General features: G+C 53.9%; 1 protein-coding gene across 4 annotated transcripts in view; it reads right to left on the bottom strand.

Annotated features, from left to right (window-relative positions):
• LOC105287640 (dachshund homolog 2) overlaps window positions 1–11393 on the bottom strand; it is a 216263-nt gene that overhangs the window by 42981 nt on the left and 161889 nt on the right. For 2 of the 4 annotated variants that reach the window (XM_020034367.2, XM_011353297.3), the window contains 4 exons: window positions 9750–9896; window positions 8515–8772; window positions 1595–1681; window positions 38–109 (listed from right to left, as the gene is read on the bottom strand). In XM_020034367.2, coding sequence (XP_019889926.1) covers window positions 48–109; window positions 1595–1681; window positions 8515–8772; window positions 9750–9896 — 554 coding nt within the window. In that variant the 3' untranslated portion in view covers window positions 38–47. The remainder of the gene's footprint in view (window positions 1–37; window positions 110–1594; window positions 1682–8514; window positions 8773–9749; window positions 9897–11393) is intronic. The other 2 variants (XM_011353298.3, XM_020034369.2) reach the window with 1 other exon arrangement.

Below are 11393 nucleotides of genomic sequence, written 5' to 3'. Positions count from 1 at the left end.
ACTAGTAACATTCTCCGAATCGACTCGTGAATCTTACTCGCGCGTGCTTACGTTACACGTCCGTCGTCATCGTCATCGTCGTCGTCGACGCCAAGCATCGCGTGAGACACTGAACACAAGAAGACGACGATATTTCACGCTGAATTTAGATCTTACGAAGCCGATGCGACTGTCGGACGTTGCGACTCTTAATGGGGATATCAGGGAGAGGAGCGGATGTCTCGCGGATGAAGATGCGTGCGGGAGATGAACGGTCGTGGGCGTAATTCCGCCACGGGGAGAGCCAGGAGAGATTCGGTGGTAAGTGATGGTGGTGGCTGCGGCGCGGCTACGTGAAGATGGAGCAGCTGGGTCATTCGATGATCGTTCGTTCGGCAGAAGGCGCCGCTCACTAATTATCGCTCGGTTCTCGAGACGTAGATGAACGCGCGCGCGCGTGTGCGAGAGAGAGAGAGCTGCGCGCGAGGTGGATGAAGAGATGGACGAACTCCGAGCGGAGAAAAAGGGTGATAGGGGGAGCCCCATCGCTACGTACGCACACGTTCGTAAATACGAGACCGGCCGAGTCATCGGCCTGAGCCGCGGCCTTTGTGATCGAGCCGCCACTCTACTTTTTATCGAACTGTCTCTTATGATTGAAAATCACTATACGTTAATAGTCCGCGTGATTCGGTTTACTCGTCTCTCCGCGCCCACCGCCCTCCGGACCGCAACAATCTACCCCGCCCCGCGGCCCATCCGTGCCGCATCATTTTGTTTCATTCAACACGCGCGTTTATCATCGTCTGCTTTCCATGGTCGTTCGTCAAATTCGTTCGACGCAGAGAGAGCAACGGCTCGATGATGATTTGCGGCTATACGAAATAATTACGTAATCATTGCATTTCTTTCGGGCGTAGCGAATCCGCGAATAACGTTATCGCGGTAAGAGCGTTTCTCCAGAACTCGCGGAGGAGTCGATTTTGCAAGGACGTTGCCAATTAAGAGCGGACTTGTTAATTCCTTCCGAGGAGCCTCCGCGAGCGGGTGGGCAGACGGGCGGGCGGGTTGGCGAAAAACGATTATTTACGTGCAACGTCACGCCGGCCGGGGCCTTGGAGCATCGAAATCGCGCTACGGATATAGTTTTTGCGCGAGTTGGAAACTTCCTTCGGACAAGTTTCCACGGAGGAGAGCGAGGCCAAGTTTCGAATATGCCGGGACTATGCCGCTGACGCCTTTGCAAGAACCGCCGTCTCTCGCCGTCCCACCCCAGCCTTCCGCTCCCATCCCGCTCCTGCCCCCCGAGACGCGACCCCGCCCCTGAAGAGTTTCTAATTAAAGATCCGAACTTTATTCCGTATAGCAAGAAATCGCTCTGTACGCGCACTGCACGCCGGCGCGTTCTCCGAATGCAAAGAATTGAGGAAGAAGCGTTCCGTGGGTACCGCAATATTATCGTCATAAAGTTTCCGTTGCAATGGCGAGAGAAGAAACCGGACGGACCTCTCCCTCTCTCTCTCTCTCTCTCTCTCTCTCTCTTTGTTTTTTTTTCTCGAGCTTTACGTAGTACGCGCGCACGACAATACGTATTTCGCGTTTTTGCTGAACGTACCTTGAAGAGGAGACTTGACTTGGTCCCTCTCGGCTGCTTGGTGCTGCCGCGATTTTCTCTCCAGCTCGAGTTCCTGCACCAGTGATTCTGCGGACAAAAAAGAGAATGCGCTAAAGTGACAGAACGAGGCAACGGCCGGAGCACATGTAACGCAGTTCACGTAATGCGATACTACTTTGTGGTACTTCGCTAGCATTATCTCGAATGTTTCGTTCATATCGCCGCACTGGATCCGGAGGATCAGTGGCCATTCGGAGGAATCGCCTGGAGGAGAAGAGTCCGTCGGTTCGTGACGCGGATTCGACGAGGCGTGAACCACGCGCGCGCGGAGGATGAAACGGAGCGGTAATTAGTGCAAAACCAGCAGCCAGCCGAGGAGAAAGGGGGATGGAAAAGGGACGAGCGGGATAACGGACGAAGGCAGGCGTGAAAGGGCCGCGGGTTTGCTCACTGAATTTCGCAAGGATTAGGGTGAAAACTGGAAAATGTCCCTTTAATGATATCGCGCCGAATTAAGCGCGTCTCGCCACCCCGCGCCGTCGCGCTCTCCTGCTCCTTCGAACGATTTGCGCGAACGAAATCACGTTGTAACAATCAAACCATTGAATCGTTGGTTAATATTGGTTTGTAACACATATTAGTTCTTAAAAGGATTAAACAAATGGAACGAATATATGTTACAATCTAAGAAAATAATATTTTCTTGAAAGCTTTAAAATTCCAGCTCAAAGCTATTTGAGCTTCGCAATCATTGTGAAGAACGAAAAGAATTTTGATGATGCTCCCTTTATTACTACTTTTCTCTCTCTCTCTCTCTCTCTCTAATTCTAATACTGCAGGTATATTAGTGTATTATGTTTTTAAATACTGCAGGTATACTATTATATTATGTTTTAAATGATTTATGTAACTTATATATTATGATTTCATGATTTATGATTTATGTAACTTATATATTATGTTTTAATTGATTGTATGTAACTTATGATATAATAGTCAAACTTGTACATGCATTTTGGTTGCGCTTTAGGGGACGTGTCCCAGAGCGCCAATAAACAACGCTTTCTCTCTCTCTCTCTCTTTCTCTCTCTGATAAAGAAAGGGGAGTTTCGTAATCCGTGAGTGGATCGCCGATTACGGACGAAAATCGCGTAAGCGAGAGGATTAAGTGGAAGAACGGTGGTGAGAGTATCACAGAGCGCGCGCGCACGACAAAGGGGTGCGAATCTGATCGGTAAGCGTGAAATGGCGCCTCCTTGGGCAAAGAGCAATGGTAAAATCCAATTGCGAGGCCATTAAATCCCGGTTAACCGACGTGCGAGCAGAGTCGGCATCGGAGCTCTGCCTCTCCTGTCGTCGCTCTCTTCCTACCCCGCTCCATCTTCAGCTGCGATGCCGGGGAGGCTAGAGACGGCGGGGCCGAGATTCCATTATGCTTTGAGCAACAATAGCTGAGGGCTGTTTCGTGGCACGTGGGTGTGAATTCGTGCGCTCGTCAGGCCGTTATATTCCACGACTTTGGGGCACACGGAGAGCAATGTTTGCGTTTCGCTGAGCCAAATTACCTCTCGCGCCCTTATCCGCGCGCGGGGTGTCGCGTCCCTTTGATATCCAAATGACAATTTAACTGCTCCAGATATAACGTCGCCTGTGTTCGTTCGCCCGCTCGCTCGGCGTGCTCCACGAAAGAGGGAAGGGTAGGTAGTGGGGAAGGCATTTCAGGACGAAGGGCCGATTTAAGGAAACCTCCTTGCTTCCTTCGGAACGGTCGAAAATATCCTCTTTTGTTGCCGTGGGCAGGAATGAACAGCGCGAAAAAGCGATTTGATTGATTGTGCGCGTCTTCCCTTTTTCGCGTCATTTTGCTCCATTCTAAATAAGTTGCCGGACATTCGCCAGTCCGTGATATTGGCCTGCCAACGGTAAGAAAGTGACGTGCACGGCGTCGAGCTGGAAATCCGGATTCGCGATTTCTCGCGGGTATCGCTGTACGCCTGGCGTATCGAATGCGGAAAGAAGGCAGCTCGTCCGTTCAATTCCGCGGAATCCTGCAGACGGCGTATCCCGGGCATCCAAGAAGAATAGCCCGCTAATAGTTTCGCTACCGTCTTATACACCCTGACAAATCGCCCGGACAATGAAAACAATTTCAGGCCGTGGTCGTACGATGCCTCGCCGGGCCCTAAACGGTCGGTATTGTGCGCATCGCGCGCCGTGCCCGGCTTTTTGGCGGGGTGGCGGCGCGACGCGAGGCGAGGGCCCCCTAAAAAAGATGTACCTTGAAAAAGAAGAAGGGCCCCGGGGAAAGAGAGAAAGAAACAGAGAGAAGGGGAGAGAGAAAGAGAAAGAAAACCTCGCCCCTCTATGACTCCGCATTTATCCGCACGTAATTAACTCCGGCACAATGCGGCCGCAAGAGGAGAGGCCACCTTGCCTCTTCGAGTAGAAGAAGAAAACGAACCGAATCGAAACCGAGGACAGGGAGAGAATGCGTAGCCGGGGGGGAGAGAGGGTGGAGAAGCACGGTCGCCAGTCGACGGTCTCGCGCGACTGCTGGAAAAACTCCCGCGGCATTGTTCGCCCCGGGATCGGGGGGATGCACCATCGCTCTCGCTACGAACTTCATTATTATATCTCCTGAATCCTGGTCGAGAGATTCCACGAACAGGACCCAATTGCTCGCGATTGATAAGCACTCTCGGAGCGGACGTTCTCGCGCGGTCCACAAGGAGTTTTTGCGATTATATGTGCGCGGCAGAAAGAGAGAGAGAGCGAGAAGCCTCCACCGTGAACCTGCCCGAGGACGACGTCCTTGGAATTCGAGCGGGTTCGCTGCTGCGTCGGCGCCGGATATCGGATATAACCGTCAACGCGATGAGTGCACTCGACGTGTTTCGTTCTTGCGCGAACGGCGAAAAAGGCAATTTAAGTATCACATCGAAGTGACGGTAATTGGCTGAATACCTTGGCTCTCGAGGATCGGTACCTGAGAGTTAGCGACGCTCACGAGTGAGAGGGGAATATCATCGAGGGGGTTGATTTCGTGTAGCAGTCGCGTTTTTAATGCTCTGATCTTTATGTAAAGCAGACGAGACCGGGGAGCGGAGAGATGTGCGGGCAGTCGAGGCAGGGGAATACATAAGGGGCCAGAAAGAGGAAGAGGAAGAGAGAGATAGAGGGAGGAGAGGTGACGGAAGACGCGAATCCTCTTTCGGGTGGGGATAGGCGCTTGAGCGTTAAGCCGACCGTGAAATTGTATGAATCAAGAAGCCGTACGGAGCATCATGCGGAGACACAAAAAACGGAGGAATCGGGAGAAGAGAGAGAATCGAGGGGGAGGAGGAAAATGAAGAGAAATCTTTCCGATGCCCGGGTCTGCGTCCCACCACCCTCGCTTTCAAATCGCGCGACTCTTATAATTTCAAATTTCCGTCGTTCGCGATCGGTCGTCTCCTTCTCTCTTCATCTCTCAATTTTCATTCCGCCCGCTTTCTTCTCTCCTCGACGTATCGCGAAATCGTAACCGGCGCGCTGGGGTGAGAACGTCATCGCGTCCCTCGTTGCGATATGAACGCGCTGCTAATTCGCATTTCAGTTGACTTGTCAATAAAGTTCCCCGCGCCTCAACGACGTTGTCAATATTGCTGGAAAACGGAAAAAGAAAAAGGAACGACCGATATCCGGGACGATGCGAGTTGCTTGGTAATTGTTCTTTCTCCCGCGTGCAAATCTCTCTGTTCGGCATGCGACATCCACGTCGAGGCTCTCCGGTAACGAATTTAATCCCCTGGCAATCCGCGGCAGCGCAAAATCACAAGAGGCTCCGAAAACGACGTCGACCGCTCGCTATAGCTCGCTCGCGTCGGACGCTGGAAGAATTCGAAAGACCCGATCCAACGCGGTCGCCGGGATTTATTCATCAGTCGTCATTCCGCGGGATGCATGAGAAACGACGCGGGGGAACCGACGGGGAAAGCTGTCTGGCGAAGTCGTAGCTCGTAATCGCCGCGTGGGAGGGTCTTGAAACAACCCCAATATTCCTGACAACACCTCAACTCACCGTTAGTTACAACCACGCGAGCTACGATCAACGTACGGACAGAAACTCCTCCGCCACGTCCTTCCTGCCCCTTCGCGCCCCCCGGTTCGTTCGCCCTCGCCGATTTCTCCCGTCCCGGCTTGTTCGCCGGAAAAGCACGTCGTCGCGCCGCATGGATATATTTAGGGCGAGGGACGTTTTCAAGCCCTCCGCCTCGTCCTGCTCTCGGTGCTGCCTTCACCGCCCACGTCGAGGCGTCGGCTTCCTTCGCCGGCCTTTATATTGCTCGTATACACGCGTCACGCTTTATCACTCTCGCGCGGGGGTTATTGTCTTTCGCGTGATGCTCTACGCACGTGTACGCACAGGTGCGACGCTCGCATTTTCTCGGCCGCGTGGGCGGCCTGGAAAGCTGGAAATAATCCGACGTGCGCGCGTGTGCAGCGGAACCGTCCATCGTCGTCGTCGTCGTCGTCGTCATTTTTCTTCCCGTAGCCTGACACGCTTGATTTGCGAGACTGAAGCTTAAAGCTTTTTACTTCTCGGCAACGTTCAGCCTTTTTTGCTTCGTAGACCGCTCGGTATGTTCAAGGTTAATTCATTCGTGGAGATACTTGGGCACGAGACGTGTAAAGATTAAAAGGGGGTTTAACGAGACGGGAATTGCAGCCACGGCCGTACCCCCGATCTCGGATCCCGATGAGAAATGATACCGGCGCGGCCCGACGTCGTTCCAATCGCAGCTCTATTCCCGTGCCGAATAATTCCCGAAGACTCCGTCCATCAAATATTAATGCCCGCGCGGCGATTTAGAGTGATTGCGGCTAGGGGGCGGAGGATGAAGGTACAGTGCGCAACGTGGAGCAATCTCATGGTCTCTCGGTGTGGGTGTGGGTCTCTTCGCGCGGCAGTAGAAGAAGAAGCGGGGAGAACGAGAGGAAGGGAAGCTAGACGGGGGGATGGGAATAAATGACGGAGAGAAGCTGAAGACGACGGCTCCAGGAGGAGGACGGAAAGACCGAGAGAGGAAGCGAGAGTGCTACAAAATCGGGAGGGAGATAGGACAGGGGTATATACGAGGGGACAGGCGGGAGGGGACGGTTATGGTTGCTGCGAAATTATTGCATATAGTCTGAATATTAAAGCGTGGCGAAGTGCTCCGTCGTACTCTGCGGATGGTGGACGTGGAGGAATCGCGCGTCGTACACACGCGTACATATTGTACGTGCGTGCGTGCCTGTATGCGTCCGTGTATGCGCGCACATACATGTACGTGCATTCGCGAGCGAGAGAGAAAGAGAAGAAGAGAACAAGAAGAAAAGGACAACGCGATGCGAGGGCGCGAGGGGACCAGGACGGGCTGCTGGAGGTTTAAGGGAAGCGCGCGGAGGGAACGTGCTTGCTGAAGAAGGAGGGAGGACAGGTAACGCCACTGAGAGCTGCGCGGTGGCCGCCGGGGAAATTACGGCTTCTTCCTTACTTGCGAGAGATGTGCATAAACTCTGCATTACACCCAGTGACGCTCACGTGAGCGAGAGAGTGAGCCATCCACTGTGGGACTCGAGCGAGACCGTGATCGCACGGCTCGATCGGCAGGTCGGCGGAAACGGTGCCTGCGATGGAGGAATCTCGTGTAAAGATCCGCAAACGATTATCCAGAATTACGTAGACAATCGGGAGCCAGGATTAGCTAAGAAGACAGCGAGCAAACTTGAAAGACGTATATAGATAGGTCGTATAGATGTACAATTAATGTACGAAACGCTTTCCGAGCTGCCAGCTCGATGAAATCCGCGTATGAACGCGACACCTTCATAAACGAGACGCATCGTTCGCAGTGGAAAGTCGAATGTACATCGGGGAACAGATACGTTTCCTGGCTCACGGCCACGTAATGAGAATGAGAGCCACCGCTCGTATAGAATGCATGACTCGAAGACGCGGCGACGGTGGTGGCCCCCAAGGTCCCCTCAGTGGCGTAAGTACCCACCTCAGACGACGTTACGTCGAACTACCTCTTTCCCCGTGTTCTCTCTCGATGGCCACCCCCAATTCCCACCCTGCCTAGCTCACACCCCGGCGCTATCGCTCGTCGTCGTCGTCGTCGTTTCCTCTCCCGCGTTACCCCCGTCTAAATCTCCGTTGTTTATTGCAAATGGATTCCGCATCATGATGCCCTGGGTAGCTGCGGAACCCTATTCAAATACCTCGTGCTTCCTCGTCAGGGCCAACTTGGTTCCTTCTCTCCTCCTGCCACTGCCCTCTGCCTCCGCCCTTCTTCCTCGTGTGCGCGCCCTCTTTCTCCTCTCCCACCCACCCTTCGTGCGCGGGGTTGTTATTGCCGGCGGCGTGATTGCTCTCGCTCGAGATCTTTCGAATAATTTACTTTGCACGATACCACCACGACATACACCTCCGCCGGCGTCTCCCTCGCCCTCGGGGTTGATCTCCTCTCCTCTCTTTTTTTCCTCTTTTTCTTCCTTTTTCTCTTTTTTTTTGTCAGGGTAATCGAGGATCGAAAGCACTCGGCCGGAAGATCAGAAAAATTGAGTGGATCCTAATACGGGAACGCGATTATCCGAATTAGCGGATCCCGCCGCTGGTTCTGGGCTGATCTTCTTTATCGCCTTGTCTCTCTCTCTCTTGCTCTCTACTTCTCTCCGTCCAGTCTGACCTCAAGTTTCTAACACGCGATTGCTACTTTCTCAAATTACCGCGAGCTCCACAATGTAGGTAGCTTTCTTGAGCATTTTTATTTCCTACCGTAAGGAACTCTCGCGTTTACGAATTCTTTCCGAGGGAACCGAGGATAGCTAAACTAAACGGCGATCTGCGTAAAACGAGGCTACGGCGAGGTGGCGTGCCACATATCGAGACTGACCTTGATAGTTTTGCCAGAAGGCCGACGCTTGGCTGCCGATGAGATCCAGCCCGTATCCCCATGCGGGTTTCTCCGGCGTCGACGGTTGCTGAGAAGGACGCGGCACTTGCGCCTCTCGGTACTGCTGGGCCGCTGCCTGTTGCTGCTGAAGGGGTTGCTGCGGCGGTTGCTGCTGCGAGGGCTGTTGCTGTGACTGGGAATGCACCGGACTAGCCTCGGGCGGCTCCGAACTCGTGCGCGCCTCCGCCGTGACGTTCTCTGCGTCATAGGGAAACGCGGTCGCTTGATTATCGCGATTTTCTCAAGAATCTACGTGTTCGTTTTCAGACACGCGGACAAAACTGACTACCATAAATCGCGCGAGAACGAGGGAGAACGCAAGATCTGAACGGCGAAACGGTGGAGCTTCGTGCGTAGCTTTACTGCCGCCGCCGAACTCTGGCATGTCGTTTGATTTGAAATTAGTATCGCTACTGTCTGGAACTGACAGGGTTAATCAGCGGTACCGGCGGTGAGACGGTAACCGGCAGCAGCGACGGAGGTAACGTGGCAAAACGGCCAGGAGGTAGACGCGGAGCGAGGGGACCACAACGGAGAACGTTATATCGGAATAAGAGATTTCACTTAAAGGGTTTCGCGTTTGAGTTTTGGTAGTGACAGGAAGAAGGGTGGCGTGCCGCCGCTTGTTGCTACTTCTGCTCGCCGGGAGGATCAAGGGGCGAGACGCGCCGATGCCTAGTCAAGGTGCTGGAGAGACGGGTGGAGCGAGGGGGGCGAGTTGGGAGGAGAAGAGGGTGAAGGGGAAGAGGGCTGCCATCAGCCAGCCGACGACGAAGAGGGATTGCATCGCCGGCAGGGGGATAAGTAAGGAATCATATTCTGCCGGGTGTCAGGCTGTTTGCTCTGCCTCGGCGTATTAATTAATTTATTCCGAGATCACCGGTGGCCCCCGGGGCTCTTAACGGAGGAACTGACGACGAGCACGCGGAATCCTAAGAAAACCCGTCCATTTGCAACGATAGTCGCCCCGCGTCTCTCGCATCAGATTCGCGCTCCGGCGAGCTCCGGCGCGTACGTAATTTCCCGGGACGACGACGCTAGAAGATACCGTCAAAATGTCTCTCCCGCGTATGCTGTCCGGGTAAACGATTCCCGTACAAGTGGTCGAGTGAGACCCGAGCAACCTCCCGCGATCGACCGTCTAAATTCTCCGCGGTGAATGTCCGCTCACGTACCGGTAATCGCTCTGACTTGCTCCGAGGATGCTCCCGTGGCTTTGAGAGCTTCTTCCAACTGTGTACGCCTCTTGATCTCCAGGTCCAACTGCTCCTGCAGCCGCTTTCTCGCTCTCCGCTCCTTTTTTAATCGTTTCTGGTAGACCACTGTAACAGAAAAGAAAAGTGCGTTCGTTTAGCGTTTAGCATGATGAGAAAAGACAGTTCCTGGTAAAGATCATTGCGACGCGTTGTCGCGCTCGTGCGTGGCGCGATTACGCAGGCGTGCGTTTGGTCCCGCAGCAAGCGCAACGCGCTTGCTGAGAACACGCGGCAAATTCGCGCTGACCATCTCCGTCCCCCAGGTGGCGGAACCCCGGTGTGGTCAAAACCCAACGGAATTATCCTGGTGTATCATTCTACAGCGGGGGGTTTCACACCGCGCACGGCGGGTCTGAAAACTCAAAGTACACGTCTAAGCGGGGGTCCGATCGTCTCGTCAGCTACCGTGCGCGGATCCGACGGTAGCCAGCCGAGTCGGACGCCCGAGTCAAATCGTTCATCGATTTCTCTTAGTGAGTCATGCTGCTAAAAAGATACGGCGACTCATAAAAGAGATGCCGGACTCCCGCGTTCATCACGCATATGCATACGTACGAACGTCGAGCACGCGTAAAAGCGCAACGCGTATTTTAGCGTGAAAAATGAAGAATCAATCGCGCCTCGACATTTTCGTGCTTTTCTCTGAATGTTTCGTTCTTTCTCGCATCGAGCAGTTGGCAAAGTCAATCCATAATGCGTGCACGTAAATCTCCGCGTCGAAACTCGCACACGCGTGTAGGAGAGCGCGCATTCGACACGGCGACGGGAATTCACGGGGGTATCGCTCGGATACGTGCAGACTGATCGGTTTTGATCGGCCGAGTCCCGCGTCGGCGTCTTTGAACGGCACTCCCCCCCTGCCCGCTTTAATTATTTTCCGTCATTGTGAACCGGCGCGTCCGGCCATTGTGTCTTCTCCCGAGCGCATCACAGCTCTCGACACTCTCGACTCGATCTTTCGCGCGGACTCCGGCATTGTTCGATCGCTCCTCGGATCGCCCAGTTCGACGGATAATGGCGCGTCCGTTCGTCGAGACGTTGACCGGTTCTTGCACGCGTTCGATTGCCCGCGGAAAGGTTCGCCACTTGCCGGCGAAAAGATTAGGGTCCAATCGATAAGCCGCGTCCTCGATTCGATTCCCTCAGCCTCTCGCGTGAAGAACAATAATTCGTGCGTGAAAGCAAAATCCTTGGAAGACGCACTAAACAAAATTATCTTTTCCGGAAACCGTATTTTGAGGAGGATCCCCCAGCACTCGTTGCGCTCTTGTACGTAGCCGAGATGGATCTGTCGCGGATTCTTCTGGCAGGCAGCTCGCGGCGGAAGACGGTAGCTGCTCGCGCTCACTCGGTTTAACATTACCCTATCCTGACAGGTAAAACGGTAGCGCGAGGCGTAGGTACCACGTCGCCGTAGGCGTGCTCGGGTACGACGACATTACCTTCCCTCGTTCTCGCCGGCGCAGCATGGAGATTAGGCACGCGGCTTTAATCGCCCTCTACCCGCGCGTCATTTCTGGAACGGTAATCAGAGATCATATTGCCGTGCCGTGGAAGTAAATC

The sequence above is a fragment of the Ooceraea biroi genome, chromosome 5 (genome assembly GCF_003672135.1).
Source record: "Ooceraea biroi isolate clonal line C1 chromosome 5, Obir_v5.4, whole genome shotgun sequence".
Taxonomy (NCBI): domain Eukaryota; kingdom Metazoa; phylum Arthropoda; class Insecta; order Hymenoptera; family Formicidae; genus Ooceraea; species Ooceraea biroi.
The sequence above is the reverse complement of the archived record's forward strand: the minus strand, read 5'-3'. Positions and strand labels throughout refer to the sequence as shown.